This window comes from Bacillus rossius, chromosome 3 (genome assembly GCF_032445375.1).
Source record: "Bacillus rossius redtenbacheri isolate Brsri chromosome 3, Brsri_v3, whole genome shotgun sequence".
Taxonomy (NCBI): domain Eukaryota; kingdom Metazoa; phylum Arthropoda; class Insecta; order Phasmatodea; family Bacillidae; genus Bacillus; species Bacillus rossius.
The window spans coordinates 91,142,593-91,161,537 of record NC_086332.1 but is presented as its reverse complement, the minus strand read 5'-3'; the positions used below and the strand labels follow the sequence as shown (position 1 = coordinate 91,161,537).

General features: G+C 39.2%; 1 protein-coding gene across 46 annotated transcripts in view; it reads right to left on the bottom strand.

Moving 5' to 3' along the window:
- Window positions 1-18,945, bottom strand: part of LOC134531020 (CUGBP Elav-like family member 1) — a 1,002,129-nt gene that overhangs the window by 127,462 nt on the left and 855,722 nt on the right. For all 46 annotated transcript variants that reach the window (XM_063366464.1, XM_063366463.1, XM_063366465.1 and 43 more), the window contains one exon: window positions 1,767-1,846. In XM_063366464.1, the coding sequence (XP_063222534.1) occupies window positions 1,767-1,846 (80 nt within the window). The remainder of the gene's footprint in view (window positions 1-1,766; window positions 1,847-18,945) is intronic.

Sequence of the window (18,945 nt, the reverse complement as noted above, 5' to 3'; positions counted from 1 at the left end):
CTACAGGGAAATTCCATTAGCGGGTCACATTCTGACAACACCTCCCCCGCCAACAAAATGAAGTCCGGGCGCCTTGCTGTCTCTCTGTATGGTTCTTAAGGTTCTCAGAGCACAATCTCGCAAGTTGATTAACTAGAACGCCATTGTTCTCGCAGCTTCGAGTGTTTAGTCAAGGGACCTTGATGATGTGACACTTCGGAGGGTTACGAGACCTTTCCATGTGTAACGCCGGCAGGTATATGAGGCAGGGCCGATGTACAGCGTGAGAGAGAGAGAGAGAGAGAGAGAGAGAGTGAGAGAGTGAGAGAGAGAGTGAGAGAGAGTGAGAGAGAGTGAGAGAGAGAGAGTGAGAGAGAGAGAGAGAGAACGAGCGTTAGCGAGGGAGACAGCGAGAGTTGGCGAGCGAAAGATTTTTTTTTTAGTTTAATATTTTCATAGTTCATTTCGTCATGATTACTTTCCATATTAAATATGATTTTTTTTTTAGTCAAAACCTATTCATATTTCAACTGATTCGTTTTATATTAACTTTTAATATTAAATATTAGTATGTGTTTTCAGTTTTTATTAAAATTCAAAAGTTGAGGTACAGAATATGTGCTGTTATCTTGTGGTAATCGCATCAATTATTTGCTCGCCATGACACAATATATTTTTGAGACCATGTCGTTCCCCAGCCCACCAACTGAAATGCAAAACAATACATAAAATTTCTTCAACACTGCCGTAGCCTGTTGCCGCAGATTGGAAATTTATGAACTATAGTTCACGCAGTTTCAGTATGAATTGGCGAAACATTTAAAAATGATCCTTAGATCATATTTGGGCTAAGATCATTGGAATGCAGATCTTGAGAAGAATGGTGCTACTGGCCACTAGCCCTCAGAAGTGTCGCGTCATCAGAGTCCCCGGCTTAAAACACTCGAAGCGCCGAGAACAATGGCGTCATAGTTCCGCCACTTCACGCAGACGGCGCTCCGGAAACGCGCAGAACCTTCGAGAGAGAGGTAGAGAGGAACCGCAGCTACCGTGCCGGTAGAGACGGGCGGATTTACCTGCATGGCGACCCCCCCCCCCCCCTCCCGCAAGCTGGCTAGCCTCGTCATTGCAATATACACCTCAAATTTAAAATGAATGGAGCGTTAAAAAAAATTTAACTAGCAAAGTTTTATGGCTATGCGCCAAAATAAAATATGCACTAAAACGACGAAGAATCTGAATGCACCACACATTTCAGTAGCTATGTCACAGAAAACCCTACTTCCTCCTTAGAGTACTCAAAAATTCAAGAAAAGGCACCAACACTATTAAAAGCACACTAATGTAGCCATACCAAAGTTTTTGAACAGGACTGCAGTGAACCTCATACACAAGTTATAACACTACCTCAAAAACTCTTATTTAGAAATAACTGGGTAATGAGTAGGTGTTGTAAAACAACAGCAATTGTTTGCTTAATTTGGTGTGTTTTTTGCCTTTTTTGGATATTTTTATTTATTTATTTATTTTATTTTTTAGTTTTTCTTCAACAGAAAAAGTTCTTAGCAATGGTGTATGTCCAAAAACTTACATCAAGTCTGAAAGAGGGGTTGCAAGTCTGCACAAAAAAAATAATTCTAATTTAAAAATCAAGTGTGTGTACATTTATTGAAGCTCAGAAACAAACATTAGAATACTATGGAAGGAAAATATGTTTAAGTTCTAAACTTGCACTAAGGTTATTTATGTAAGTGTAACTGTATTAGACGTTAAATATAAAACCTTACCTCCATTGTTTGAGAATGGTGCATGGTCTTGATGGCGTTTATAGCACACTGCTTGGAGGTGTACGTTACAAAGGCGCAACCTGCAACAACAACAAAAAAACCTTCTGAAGTTATCTCTGTCGCCCAACACGAGGTTATCTCCAGCCGTCAGCCAAGGAGGACAACCATGAATTATTTAAAATTTCTAGACCCGATCACGAGAGAGATTATGTTAAGTCGCAGCTCTCTTTCACCTCCAGAAAGGTTTAAAACCACCACATGAATCACCGGAAAATCAAAACCGAAGGAGATAAATGTAAAAGGCCAGCGGGAAACAAGAAACAGGAAACATTAAAATACAACAGCCATCAGTTTAGCCAACAAGGGCGTGTAAAATATGGAGCAGCTTCACGCAAGAACTAAAATACATACCTCTTGAGTAGTTCAAAAATAAATTCTGGGTCTAAGTTCTTTCTACTTAAAACCCAGTTTAAGTGTCTCATACACAATTTAAGTTCGCGTAGTTTGAACTGTTCCTATTCTTCAATATGTTTATACATCATTAGAAATATAGTTCAAAATTGACATTATATATATATAATTTTTCCATGAATAAAAAAATTACAAAAAAATATAATTTTCAACATACGATGCCTGTGATACTGCTTGCAACTGACGTAATGTCTCATGGCACGTCTAGAATCAGGCATGAATTTAAAACTAAAGCTGTAGCAAACCGTATGTATTCGGTACTGATTAACAGGTACGCCATCTAGTACCAGTAACGAAACGTTACATTCGAATGCATTTCGTTACTCGCATTTTTCGTAGTATGGGTACCTACACTGTATCAGTTCACGCAAGTACCGTTGATGCGTGTATTGAAACGTTTGCTGATAGTATGTTTTACACATGCGCGCGCTTATTCGGTAAATTTAAAAACGTGCGTTACAAAGAACTATGTTTGTTTATTAAGTAAAGTATAATTTGGAAATTCGTCGCAAGTTTTTTACTGTTTACTAAAGGTACTTTACCTATTAAATCAAATTAAATTTAGAATGACTTGAACACAAGTCTGGTTCAAAATACGGAAAAAGCGAGGGGGGGGGGGGGGGGAAATGCACCTTTCGCAGTTTGGTATGTAATGTATAAGTATTACGTATGCTTTCTACAAATTACGAATGCTGCGATGCCGCGAAGTCATACTGTACGCGTACGCAATACGACTCGATTCGTTGCTCTAACATAACATAGCATGTTATGAGGTATCAGAAGTAACGAGTAACGTAACGATAAGATAGTAACGAGAACTAATTGTTATATTAACTATTAAGACGCGTTGGATATTCGCAACAGACTCCTTTATTGAAAAGAATGATTGTCATACATTCTTAAGTTAGTTACAAATTTACTCCTTAGATGACATAAACAGGTTACTATTATTTTATTTTGATATAATCACTAACAGTAACGAATACATACGGGTACGCTTTTTTTCGTTACTTTTACACCTATATTTAAAACAGAATAAGGGGTTTCGGTATTTAAAGGGAGAGAGAATGTGTTTTATCGTTATTTTCTGCACAATATGAGTGTAAGAATAATAGAGGATGTCCATAAACGCATGTCCTAGTTTCAACGGAATATTATAACAGTTAAATATAGACTATTTACAATAAATCATACATCAAATTGAAAGTATACTAACATACTTTTTCTTACAATATGTGCACCTTTAATTATAAGGCACACTGCACACATACAACCTCTGGCAAATCATTAGATAGCGGCGGAACGTAGACACGATCTTAAAGCCCCAAAGGATAAAATCGCATGGCGTTGTCAGGTGAACGTGGAGGCTAGCGAAAAAGAGCTCTGTCGTCTCCAACATTACGACCAATCCTACTGCAACAATGAAACTTTAAACGAAACGTACGTGTAACTGAAATTACTTAGCTTTAAAATAGCTTTACGCTCAGGAGAGGCCCTTTTCCGTAGGTGGCGCTGCAAGCGAGAAAACAACAAAGTAGTACTCGCGCATGCACTTAACTAAAACTGTTTTAGTTACTCTAATTTTAACTTCAAACCAAAACTCTAGAACGCTTACAGTTGATACTATTAAAACTTATAACTGGGACATTATTTTATGAACTTACTGTATTATATTTATAAACATCTACTCTACAATACTTCATAGAACAAAACGTTAATCCTCATAAAACTTACATTTTACAGAAATATGTTTTTGGATCCGCGCTTGCCCCCAGTCCGTCTCTCGCGTGCGTCCAAAAGCCGAAAGTTCCCGATGGTAGTCGAGTTTCCTCGAGGAACAAAGGCCAGCATACAGCGTCAGGTACAGACCCAACAAAAACCTTGCAGGTTAATCGAATTGAATAATACTTTCTTTTGCCTCAAGTCACGACTAGCAACACTGCCCAAGTTTCCCCTAGCCCCTGCATGCATTATTCGGTATATAGTTTTAATTATACACGCGAACCAGGGGTCATAAATCCCATAACGGACATCCTATAACTAGAGGCAAGATTATATGGTGAATAGCGATAACACAGAAATAACAGCGAAATTAAGTCAATACACCGCCAAACAGCTAAATGGAAGGCAAAAACACCGCATAACACCGAAATGCAATGAAATTCACCTCAATTATAGCTTATATTATTCATTATAACTATTAAAATATACAATTCATTTCAAAAATCTTTACTTTAGGTTTTTGTTTAAATACCTAAAATGTTATGTACTACAAACATTATTTAGTTTCTACCTACAGTATTTCCAAAGAAAGTAAGTAAATGGATTAAAGTAAGTAAATGAATTAAAAACAGTGTATAGCTGATAACATACAGACAAGGGTAAAGGCCTGCAGAGAAAAAAAAAACAAAAAAAAAGCATAACTATAACGATTTTGGGGTTTTAACATTCCATATAAATTTTTTTACTATTGAATGTTTTTGATGAAGGGGTTTTTTTTACTCTCATCAATAAAATTGTATTGTATATTGTACACATTTGAAGTGTTGTACCACAAATTGTTGAAGCAGTTGCTCACTGTAATTGTGCCCGATTATTACATGAGTAATTTTTTTATGACGATAAAGATGAAATTCACTACTTATAACGCAAATTTTGCGTTTTTATAACACCATAAAATCTCGGCTCTACTTATAACAAAATAGATCAAAATTCTTAATCATGTGTAACTGTTGTAAAAGAGTCAAGATTATCGCGGTGGACTGTTGCCAACGGTGACGCAAGACTGTTAGTTGTTTTTACTAACAATATTTTGATTTTGTTTTCTTAACATTTCAGACTGATCTTTCCGGCATTCCTTCTGACGCCTGAAGTTCTGTTTCTCCAAATACTTAAAGAAAGATACATTTTATTCAATTGCTGTTTAAAATTGACATTTTGTAAGAAGTACTGCTAAAAAGAACTCAACTCAAAAGTAACCAAATTGAGTAACGAAATTACTTAAATTAGTGTTAAAATAATTGGTTCCATTTTCGCTGTTTTAGAAATGGTTGCTGTTTGACCAGTGAAATATTTATGTAATATGCACCACTATTGAAACAAATTTAAGGATATATGTTGAAGTTGAATGACTGACAAAAAAAATTAATGTGTATTCTGCAGACAATAACCAAAAATCACGCTAGTTGCAGAATGTATCACTGAATTGGATACGCAATAAACACAGTTTTCTAAACAGATCTAAGACCTAGCACCGGTTATAAAACACAAATAAATTAGTTAGTTCCTCATTTTTATTCTTCGAATAACATTTAAAATTAACCATAATAAGTCAAAATTATATAAAAATAAACAGCAAACTCATTATCACAAAATAAAGAAAAATTTTTGTTGTGAGGTATGTCATATGGTTAAAAATGGACACATCCGTAATTATTTGGTGTATTATATACAGGCTAATAGTTCGTTAGAGATCTGTATATGTTGATATGTCAGAGCCCTGGGCTCTATGTGAAGATTGGAATTGTCGGCCGCCATCACGGCCGCCATCACGGATGACCTTGACTTTAAAAATTCTCCAAAAAAAATTTCTTTTTCGGGGGGAAAATTTCCGCCGAAAGAATATTTTCCACAAAAAATTTAAAGCATTCAAAATTTACCAAAGAGGCTTAATATTACCAAAAAGTGTCTAGTATTCTCCAAAATGAAATATTCCCTCCTCCTTTATTCCTCGTATATCCATACCACCAAGTTAAAATAAAAATTGTTTTATTTTGAAATTTGACCATCCAAGTTTAAAAAAATTAATATTTGCATTTAAAATAAGTACTTGCGTTTATAAGTGCGGAGTCCTCGGTTAAAGGAGAGCAAACATGTAGTTTTAATGTAATTTTTTAAGTGATTAAAAAATTAACTATTAAGATACTGATAGATTCGTCCGATAACTGTCCTTTGGTTCGATCCTTTGTTGGGGCAAAACATGAAATTCGGGCTTAAAATACTTATAAATAAATTATTTTATTAATGAAATTACCTCGCTTGTATAAATTTACTCTAAAAATAAAAACCAAGTCCTGGGTTCAATCCTAGGTGAGGTTATCAGAATGAAACCTTGTACAAAAATTATTTATTTACTAAAATTCTACTCTACTACATGTACACATGAAAAACAAAGCAATCAAACCAATGGTTAATTTACGTCTGTAGTGACGTAAACTAATTATCAGCTCTAGTCGGTTCACCGAATACAGCTCCAGCCAGATCCTTTCCATGTATATTCTTTCTCCCAGGCATAGTTACTCCAATACTTTAACAGGTTGTTCTACTTCGTCAGAATTGAATATGGCAGTATGCATCGTCTTGAAAGATGCTTCTTCACTTGGTCCTCAAAGGGCTCCAAACGTAAGTTGCTACGTCATCCTTAAGTTGATGTATTATATTCTGCCCGATATTTACAAGTACTTTTTACTCACGGAAGGTACTTAGGTAATAGTAGTCTTCCAAAATTTAACTAAATTTTTTTCTCGCCTAGCAGAAACCATGTTTACTCATAATGTATCTGGCACAGGCATAGGTTTAGAGACATGACAAGGCTACAATGGAATAGGTTGCTTCATGTGTGTTTTACTATTAGAGCTTGTACGCAAGCAAGTCTCCAACCTAAACTGATGAGTAGAAATATCCGCAATGTACATACATGCAATGTGCATATACATACATACAAGTATATCTAGGCATATATTTCTTAGGATACTATGCTAAAAACAAAGAACATTTTCCGAGACAGCAGTTCCGAAAGCCAATTCCATAGTGTAATTTCAAAATGATAAGTGTTTATAAGCCAAATACATTAAAACAAAAGTTTCATCTAATCCATTCAGTATTTTTGTGTAATACCAAAAAAAATACTAATAATTAAAATACCCATTTACTAAAAAAAATTTTTTTGCATCATTCAATGGAATGTAGAATTTCTACAGTGAACGATTTAATTATATTGTTACGAACGCAGACAGGACCGCGACACGCGCCAGTTCCGGAGCTGGCTGGCGGCCCTGGCATGCCACCGGCGTCATGCGCGTGTCACGTGGCCTCCACTGACGTGAGACATACCACGCGTGCCTGGCCGGATTACAAGGGTTATCGCTGCCCCCTCCACCTTCCCCTCCGCACACCCCGCATCATCCTGCCTCGGCGTCATTTATCCATCGCTAAGTGGCCTTGGGAATTCCGCGGACCGCCGCGCGAAGGGGCGTGAACTGGCGACGCCCTTCTGGACTGTTCGGGCGTCGGGTAGGCCCGGGATGACGCGACTCGTCACTTCTGCTCTCGTCGCGGTTCGAGAAGGGCGCCTGAGTACTTAAGCCGCGACGCCGGCTTCCGCGGAGTTCCGAAAGAAGGGAAGTGCGACATCGGCGAAGAGTGAGAGAATCCCCTCTCGCCCCCCCCCCCCCCTTCCCCTTGGCCGAGAGTGAAGCGACGCGGAGTTCGACTGGATCGTGAGAGTGCGGCGACTGAGTGGCGCGGGACTGTGTGGACAGGCGCGAGGTAAGGGGCGAACCACTGATGAGCCTAGCTCCAGTGAGGAGTGCGGACTGTGGAGCTTGACAGACATTGAGTGAATTGAGAATAAACATTTTTAAGTGCGAGTGATTAGGCATTTTTAAGCAAGATTATTTATTATTAATGTAAATATTAATAATTCATAAAACTGTAATACAATTTAATTCGGCTTTACGAACTCAGTTCTCCCCACAATATTACATCTTAACAATATATAGTCCATACATATAAGAAAAAAACACATTACGAATTCTATAGTTTCTCGGTTCGATTCGAGGTGGATCGAATTTAAAAAATTCACAGAGCACCCTTCCTCCACTTATTCCTATAAACACTTTTAACCTCCGGCCGCTCTTTTTTCCCCTACCACCCAACAAGTTTATCAAGCCCACGGTCATATAGATAAGTATGGCAACTTACCGTCATTCTCCGTCGGCTAAGTAATGTCCGGTAACCCTTAAAAAAGGTTACTAATCTAACTGCTAACTTTTCGTGCGACTTGTTTTAAAAATATTGTTACGAGTGGGGGAAACGGGTAGGTACGTAAGGATAGCCCAAATAATTAATATAATTTTTTATTTACTACAAATATTATTAATTAAATATATTACTAATTAAATCACCACACTTAACGTGTGTTCACAAATCACTATCTGTCCAGTCCACAGTTCACACTCCTCATTGGAGCTAGGCTCAACAGTGGTTCGCCCATTACCACGCACCTGTCCGCGCACACACACACACACACACACACACACACACAGTCTCGCGCCACTCAGTCGTCGCACTCTCACCATTGAAATGCTCTCACGGTCCCGTCACTCCGCGTCACGACTTGGCTAGCTGACACACACGAGCCCAGCCTCTAGCACGCATCCTGACAATATATTCTTGCCTATGTACAAGATAATATGTAGCAATCATAATTCTAAAGCATGAAAGTGGGCGAAGTTCAACTTGTTTCGAAGCCTTTTAGAAATAAAAACCTACCTAAATAAACACGAAACCTTTTTTAATAAATTAATTTCACAGGAAAAATAGGTAGTCTCTAGTAGCGTGGTTTTCAATACATTTCACTGTTCTAGGCGATATACACTGCTCCATCTAAAAAAGAGTGGACCCACAGACTTGACACAGACGAGTTTAAAAAACGTACATGTAAAGGACAAAGTCACAGAACTAAGAAGCAGCACCTGCCACGGCATCGCCCCGTGGAACTCTGCCCTACAAGTGACCTCAGGACAAGATAACGCATTCACTCCGGTCATTTGTCTCCCCGTACAATAAATAATTTATTACGAACCACACCACTTTCCAAGCCGGGGACAGCGGTCATCAACATGTTCCTCACACACATGCAGCCCCCCCTTTTTTGGGAACGCACATTCAATCAAAGTGATGGACCGGGAATTCAGTCAAATATTGAGGAAAATCACAATATAGTTTCTGTTTTGAAGTAACCTAAAAAATAAGTAAATCTGAAGGGGGAGAAAAACTACAGAAATAGAGTACTGGGGCCTTATAAACAATGTATATTAGCTTTCTTAACTTTTTATAATTTTTGAACTGCGCAGCGAATGTGTGAACTTGTTTATGTATACTAACCAATATATACCATAATCTCAAAAACTATTGCAAATACATTTATAATTTTTACCGACTAAAATTACTATATTTCTCAAAAGTAGCGGATACAGGAATTTTATTCAGGGAAGAGAGGAAAATATAACATTTAAATTTAAAAAAAATTGAAAATTTAAACACACGTATTCAAACTGACATTACTGTTGACACTAACACACTGGCATAAACTTACAGTAGTAGCCGTAGGCGACGTAGGCGACGTAGGCGACGTAGGCGACGTAGGCGACGTAGGCGACGTAGGCGACGTAGGCGACGTAGGCGACGTAGGCGACGTAGGCGACGTACTTCTCACACAGTAACATACCGTCATTACTGATATTTGGAAAATGTTTTCATAACCCCCCAAACGAGTCCACCACTACTCATCTATCCAAATAAACAATAAATATGTACGAATAATTATAACTGCGTAATCATTAACTTGCGAGTCTTTATACCCATGATATTCCACCAAATGAATATCTACTGAAAATATGTGTAGTAGAACAAGTACAAGGAAGGTTATCGGGCTAAAATTTTATAAATAGCCATTGAATAAAAGAAATGACCAAAAAAAAAAAAAACACTAAACTATGAACATGACGTGGACATAGAGCCTTAAAAGTAATGTTTCTCGTGACACACATTGAAAAACGACAATTTGTCAAAAGTTCTCGTGAGTGGTGTTGTGGCCTGTGCAAAGCCACGGCCACACAGGACGCTATGCTCGCTGTATTCGCGATGTAAGCTAAGCGATTAAAATATAGCCAGCTGCATCTCAGGTGTCACTGGCCACACAAAGCTGTGTTCGTTATGTTGGCGACGTCGCCAGGTGTTTGGTTCTCGGCAATTTTTTTAAGCATCGCTGACTTCGCGCATGCGCAGATAACCAAAAACATCTGTTTTCGCGCGTAATTGTGTCGAACTTATGCGTTTGCTTTCCATGAAGTTTAATTTCTCTCTCAGTATTGTGTTTTAAATAGCCAAGTCGATGGAAAAGTTAATTGAAAGAATACGAAAATATCCACGTTTATGGAATAAATCGATGGAAGAATATAGAAGGCAGGATATGCAGGACAATGCCTGGAATTTGATTTCAAGGGATGCTATCAAACAGAGTTCAGTAATCTGAAATAATTCATCAATTCGGTTTCGTCTACACAAGCAACTGCTTCAATAAATTACGAAATTATAAAGTTTTTAGATTTAAATTATTAACCTATTTCACTTTACGATTACATTCTGTGAGAGCCGGCAGAATATTATCATCGTAGGCATCACTTGAATCCCACGGCATGCGTCTCTCCGACATCCTGAACTAGACTATCCTGTCCGACCACCTGGCGTAGCACAGAGGTCTGCAGGTAGAAACCAGACCTGTCACGATAGGCTGCTTGTAAGCCTGAGTGTCAGTAGGAAGGATAGGAAGTTTTCAGATAATCTAATCAAATACACATCCTGCTGGCTACTGTCTGCTGTTCTGTTCTGAAAACGGAAGCATTATTTTTTTAATGTTAAGGAGGTATGACCTGTTCCAGGTCATGATTTTATTTTTACGTTTAAGGTGTTAAAAAAAGATGTAGCTCATAATTTTTTGCATAATTATCCGGCAAAGTACATTTTTGTGCAGTATAAATGAGAAGAACGAATTGTAATTTTAAAACAAATGAAAAAAAAATTGGGTTTAAAAGCAATTCTTGGTGGGTTCTGCATAGTTTACTTAATTTTTTTTTTCAAATTGTTTCAATTTGATTCGATTTATTTTTTATTTATTGTTTTAATTTTATAGAAGTTTTAAAAAAGGCAAGCTAGCTAAAAAAAAAATTTCTGAAAGAAATCAAACCACATCACATAGTAGCCAGTAAAATTGATTTTAAACTTTTAAAAAATTTCCGTTTTATACTCGATTTAATTCTCCTTGTCCGTACAGCACAAAGATAGTGAAAAATGCAACTTTGCCATCTAATTATGCATAAAAGTATGCAATATATGTTTCTTTTTGTGTAAGTTCAGCTACTCAAAAAGCAGTTTAACAGTGGAGAACGTAAATATATAATAATGACCTGTAACAGGACATACACCCTTATACGAGCGGACACACAAACGTTTGCTCACCCGGTGATTTGAAACAAGCATTGGTTTCCCAACAATGCTGGAGAGGTGCTGGAAATAACTCCAGCCTCGTCTCCTTGTTATGCAATTTATGGTAACAGTAGGCCTAACAGTTGGCTGATGTCTCATGTCGCTCTGGTCCCATAACCAATAATATATATTGTGTGTGTGTGTATATATACACACACAAAAACACACACACATACAGGCGAAAATCCCCGGGGGCAGGTGGACCCGCCCATATCCCTGGAATTAAGAAGCCCCCTAACTGAGGGGCCCAGCTTGCGCTTTCAAAATGTAACTGTGGAACAGGGTTGATAAACGTCAAAACTATGTATTACGGAAAATCTGTATATTCTTAAGTTTTCTGCTTATTGCATGCATATAGGCCAATATATGGGCAGTATCCAAAATACAAGCACCCTATCCAGTGATAATTTGTGTCATTTAAAACTCACGCCCAAAACCTCTCGGCCACTCCTACAGATGCGCCCCTGTGTATGTAGTGTTACGAACGCGGGAGGCAAGGCTGCGACGCGCGCCAGGTACCTGGCCCCGCACGGCCACTGACGTCACGCGCGCATACCTTTGGGGATTAGGGCGGCCCGGCCTCGCCAGCCCCTGCCCCGCGCGCTACTTCCTCGGCGCTGTCGCCTATTCTTTAGTGGCCTGGGAATTCCGCCGATCCCGCGGGAGTGGCGTGAATAAAGCGCCGCTGTTCTGAATGCTTCGAGCGTCGGGTCGGCCCAGGATGACGCGACACGTCACAACCACTCCAGTCAGTTCCCGGCGACGCCGGCTCCCGCGGGAGTTCCAACAGGCGAAAGAATGAAGTGCGAGTACGCCGGCCTCCGCAGACGCGGAGCGACGGGGCCGTGCGAGTGTGACCGAGAGGTGCGAGGTAAGAGGAGAACCACTGTTGAGCCTAGCTCCAGTGAGGAGTGCGAACTGCGGACTGAACATTATCTTAGTTATTTGAGAACACACTGTGTGTCACAAGTGTGATTTAATTAGTGATGTAAGTATCAGTAGCAAATAAAACTGTAACGAATTAATTGAACTATCCACGAACTCGTTTTCTCCACTCTTGATATAAATTTGATACAAATAATTATATATATATATATATATATAACTCGGGCTTAGCATCTCGTCGACAATCATTTCAAAAATGTTTAAACTCGCAATCACAGCCCAGAGAAACGGGGCAAGCAATCGGCCATGGCCCATAATAAGAAGCCGTCCGAGCATTCACCTCGCGTGATTTCGTTAAGACAATGAAAACCGGGATCAGAACGGCTGTACAAGTATTTTAACCCGGGTCCCTTGTAATGCGAGTCAACGTTGTCTTAACACTGCACCGCCTCGTTCTGTTACGAAGAAAAATGTGTTTTGCACAATGCAATTATGATACTAAACTCATTTGTTGAACCACTTGCTGAAAGAAATGTGAAAATCTGTGTATTGTTACGAGGACTCTTGCGACGAGATTGCAGCGTTCTTTCCGCCTGGTTGTGTCCCGTTCCCAGAGCAAAAGCCGAGACCAGACTAGTTGTTGCCTTTGGACATTGGTTCTTCACGGTGAGCCAAAAAGGCCTTTGGGACCCGACGGCAGTGCTGACCCTCGAGGTTAAGTTTCCGAACCTTCTGCCGATGCCTGCAGAGAGGACTTTTACAAATCCTGACCCAATACCTCTTGCCAACATCCGAGGATGCCAACGCCCGCAGGTAAACACCACTGGTGTCACGAGGAGGAAGGTTGCCTTGCGAGTTCCCTCTCCGCAGACCTGAAGAGTTCCGTCTCGGATACTAGAGCCGACAGCAGCTCCGACACCTCGGTCCCCCAGACACGGGCCAGGACCGCATCCAGGGACCAGAAGCTACAGTCAGGGCCGCAACTAGAGTCTCTGGCACCCGGGGCATGAATGAATTCATGCGCCCCCCCCCCCCCCCCTCTTTTTTTGCACATACCACACCAATAAAGCGGGAGGTCCGGAGGCCCTCCCACGGAAAATTGGTGCTATTTAAGCATTTTCCATACCTACATGTAACAGTTTCTGTGCTACTGTAACTTCCATGCATGAACCCACTACGTCCATAAAGTAGTCCGTATAATCACTAGACTTGTTCATTAAATTGTCGTCATAAATGTTTTTTAAAGATTCAAATTCAACTTGCGAGACCTTTTTGCAGCAAAGATTTTGATGATATCATCATAGCAAACAGAGGATGCTCTTCCTCACAGCCAGTGGTACCACCCTCTGTGACAACATTGTACTGTATTCGTATAGAGGACGCATTAAAACTTTCTAACTTCTCCCTTAACACTTTTTTTATGTTAATGATGAACTTAACATTTTTCTCAGAGTATTTTAAAATCAATATGTTGAAACGTTATATTGTAAATCAGATTAGACATTCCTGGCATGCAAGTTAAAAAACTTTTTACCAGTTACCAGTTGTAGTAAGAATTACAATGCAAGCGATTTCGGCGCCCCCACAGCTTTGCGCCCGGGGCGTATGCCCCGCTTGTCCCCCCCCCCCCCCCTAGTTTCGGCCCTGGCTACAGTCCGACACGAACAGAGAGCTGCGTGGTTCACTACGGCTTCCCGCAAGGGCTCTGGGCGATCGCCGCTCCCTCCTGGCACTGCTGTGTGTTCGTGCGTGTCAGTGTTCTCACTGGCACTCGACGCTCCAGTAAAATAATCACAAGAGTTCGTGTAGTGGCGAGTAAGGAAGTTTAATAGACTTCTTACACCTCATTCAGTCCAATCATGTAGGTAACGTTAAAAATAACTAAATGTGGTGACTAAATTGATTTCAGAAAAAATTACCCGTAAACCACATGCTTCAAGAGAACGGGCGTGGTTAGAACCTTTTATGTATCGCCCGTAAAATCTCCTGGCATTTTAAAAAGAAATGTGTATAATATTCTTGCAAGAATGTTCTGTAATTTCATCAATTTGTTTTCTAAATTAAGTGGAATTAAGAAACTGAGCCTCTTTTTTTATTTTCCAAACTTAACTGAAAAGGTTGCATTTAGTTTTCCAATAATAAATCACTGCTCAAAGCTAATTAAGTGCAAGTTAAAATATTCAGTATGAATAATAAACTTACAAAACTCCAAAAAAAATCACCATTTACAGAAATTCCATCCCTTAAGGATGTTTGAGTAAGATTTGTTTTATACATAAATATTCCTGTATCAGAATATACCAGAGAGGGAATAAACAAACTGGGCTTGTATTACTAGCATTAACCTTCGTGGTACTATATGTACACGGGCTCGCGGAGCGCCTGCAGTTTGCGTCACGGCTGAGAAAGACCGCGCCGTGTGAAACACAACCACTCCCAGCGGTGCGGCGTGTTGAGGAACTGTCTGGCTTGTACTCGCCCTGGAACATGTGCCTAACTGGACGCCCAACTTCGCGTAGTTACGGGACCCTAGCAGCAAGGCCCCGACCAAGATTTGTGAAGGAGGGGGTCCAGTCCAGCCATTGTATCTTTTTATGAACCAAGTTTTCTTTAAGATTTGATCTTAAAAGAACACTGTCACACTTAAATAAAATCTCAGGGAATAGATGATTCTATAACTCAATCCTTTACAACTAGAAATTTAAGTAAGTAATATTTGGCTTAAGAAAAGAAAATTGAACATTTAGTATTTTTTTTAATTGTTTTAATACTTAGTGCTTTAGTAAATTATTTGATGATATCTTTAAAACAAATTAAAATTACATATATTAATGTTATTAAATACGTGAAACACATCATGTCAAGTTTGTATTAAATACATCCTTACAACTAACACGTGTGCAAACCGGCATCAAATATAGACTACTTAGAAACAAAAATGTTGCTTCTGTGTATGAGGCATGTTGTGCTGTAATGACGAGGAAATATATTATTATAGCGCATTAAGCATTACAATAATCCTTAAAAAAAATAATACAAAAGTAGCTAAACTGCTGTAATTTTTATTTCTGTCTTCGCTGGTTTTTTTTCCCCTTTAAAATTGTGGAAGCAAGAGGTCCAGACCCGTTGGACATTTCTTCCCCCCCCCCCCCCCTTTTTTTTTTCTCATAAAGCTCGATGCTGGCAAGGAGCCAGACGCCCGAATGACCCACGTCCATTCAACTTCGGATTTTTTTTTTCTGTACACCCAATATAAACATGGCCCGTCATCGTAAGGCACCTGACAAACCTCATTTCTGGAATTCTTTTGTTTCTTCTCATAAGATTAAATAGATTTTCAGCAGTAATTTGTAAAAGTGCATAAATGAATGTTTGTTTTATAAGAACTGTTATGAGTATGAAAAGATAAATGAAAGAAAATTTTTAAATTTAAGTAGATAACTTAGAATTTAACATACGCGTTAGATTTATCAAAGTATCAAAATAAAAATATTTAATTTAAAGTATTTATACTCCGGTATGTCAGTCAGCATTTTTTGCAAATATTGTCACGCTTCTTTCATATGGTTGTAGACCACTTTCACTTTCTCTCTCTCTCTCTCTCGCTAGTTACCGTTTTTTTATCCCCTTAAAATAAATATTATCCTTATATTTATCACGCTAGGTATTATTTTTAAGAATTCAAAGATAACTTTCATGTTTCGAGTTTCGTATTGTAAGTTTAATGCAACATGAGAACACATGAATCTGCCTGTTACCGAGTTCAGATGTTAACACCATTACTGGCGAGTATTGAAAGACTCGATCACATTTTTTTTGACACAGTACTTTGACTTCCCTTACTTTATATTAAAATTATTTTTGCTAGGTTTAATCTAAATTTAAAACAATGTAGCCTAGCTGCATGCTTGTCCCAAATTAATGATTCCTGCTTGCGATGGAAGTAAGAGAGCCCTAAGTATTTTAATACTGAAACAACTTGTTTCATTATATTAGCATATCAGGAGTATATGAAATATCAACATAGTTCTGCTTTGTATGTATAGTATGTCCGCAGTGGCGTATCCAGGATTTTGGTTTGGGAGGGGCTTGACCCAGCTGAGGCTAGGCTTTATCAAGGCAAACACTAAAACAATAGTGGACCCAGATGCTTTTGGAGGGGGCTTGAGCCCCTTAGCCCCCCCTCTGGATCCGCTAGTGAGTATGTGCATCATGTATGTTCTGGGGCACCGGCTGCAGGCTTGTTCAGGATCCAGGTATCTGCGGCCGCCATATTGAATAACCTGTGTGTCCATCTTGAATGACCTTGACCCCCGCTGCCTGAACGTTGCACTTTCCGTTACGGACATCATCGAGCGCTATTACGGTCAGACAACACACGCTTGTTCTGTTAGCTGGACGAAACATAAGTGAAAGTGACTTGTAGCTAGATAAACATAGCTGCTTCCCTCCCCCTTTTTCACAGCTCACGACCTACTCACTTGCCAGCAAAAGAGAAAGTTTGTTTCTGCTGTTTGTTCAAAGAATGAGCCAGCCTCGCTTTGTCTCATGCACGCGAGGTCGATGTTCCATTACCTACCAGTGTTTTTATGACCCTAATAGATACATTAAATTTAATTTTTTATACAAAATTACCCGAAAGCGAGGTGATTCGAACGATGACAAGTTGAACCTTTGGTATGGAAAACTTACGCCTTTGACCACACGGCCATCGAGACACATACCAGACTAATAACTAAACAATATGTTACATACTCGGACCTACATTTTGTTAGATATGGAGATTAATAGCAGCACCTCTGTTGGCGGTTGAGTCACCAACTTTGTTTTAAATACTTGCTACTAGAAGCACCAGTGTCGCATATTGTACAAGTCGTCTACTAGAGAGCGCAAACATCATTTATGTTTTCAATGCTTGCTACTTGAAGCAATATTGTCGCATATTGCACGCATCATCTTCTGGAGTGTACTGCTGTCATATTTGTTTAATTCACACCCGTTAGAGTGCAGTAATGTTAATCAACAGATCGTAGCATCCGCCATCCTGTCAATCTTGGCCATGAAAATTTGTATTTATCAATCAAAAATTCCGGGGGGGAAAATTTAAAATATATACATTAACAATAATACATATTGATTCACTGACTGATTCCATCTATTTCTGTCCTCGGTTCGATCCTTAGTCGGTGCAAAAAGGTATTTTACTTAAAAATCGTTCAAATTAATAATTCTCACTATTAACAAGGACACTATAGAAGACAACTGCCAGGCTGAATGAATATGTTATCATCACGCCTGCCATGGAGGCCATAAATTGGTGCACCTTACGACTACCAAGACTGCAAACTACAAGCACAAAGACTAAGCATTTCCGAACCACGAGGCCTTCTTTACAATATTAAGTATGCAATAACGTTCTGAAAAAAAAACCGATGACACGTATGTAGACCAAGCAGCGCTGAACCAAGACGTATTCATTTAAATACTAAGTATGCAACAACCCTAAGTAAATCCAGTTGTCAAGCATATTCACCAAGCGTCTCCGAACTACGATGTTTTATATTTCAATATTTACCATACATCTGAAAACTGGCTTAGCTTTAGCTTTTACCGAATCTGTTTCGGTACGCAGCCGTTTTGGTACACGAAGTGGCGGTACGTGAATTATTCACGTTCACGAAATAATGATGGAACGATGAAACGCCAGTGCGAGTGTCAGGCCTGACACTCGTATCATGCACATAATAGCTCATAACCCAATCCATGCCACACCCAAGATTAACTACCGTGTAAAAAAATGTTTGTACTTTTTACCAGGAAAATCCTTGGAAACTAGTTGCCAACGATAACACATGTAAAACTGCAAATGGTACAAAGCTCTGCCTTGCAATAAATGATATTGGTGGAAACTGAGTTTCCAAGGACTCTTTTTGTAAAAGTACAAAAAAATTACAGTGTGGCCACTTGCACTATAAAACAAACTGATAAGTCTAATGCTCACAGTGTGGCGATACCAATTAACTCAGTCCTTCCCCTTATACAGTTTTGCATTAACTATATTTTCGGCAGCCACAGTGTAAGTTTTGTGGCAAGCATTTCGTTTTCTATCCTTTAAGTGCTAGCGTCTTTTATGCTTGTTTAGGACTTTGCTTTGCCATTAGGATCAGAAAACTCTTGTCGGCGTGAGGTACTTCGCCTTGGCTACGTGTTGTTTATTCTCTTTAGCGGGGATGTGAACTTGTTCGCTGTCGCGATTTCTACCCCAGTCATGTTGTCACACAGTGTGTACGTAACTCTCAAAATATTTACCCTGAGTCATTGTAAAGGACCGTATTAATTCTGAGTACTCATCTATATATAACCCTGTACTTGGTGCTGTTTTTCTTTTAGTCTATTAGTTCAATTTCGTTTTGGATCAATCGTGCATACTAGTAACTTCTTGTGAAGTTGCTGGCATTTCCCTTGTAAATAAAAGCACCTGTACCTTGTCAAGGGC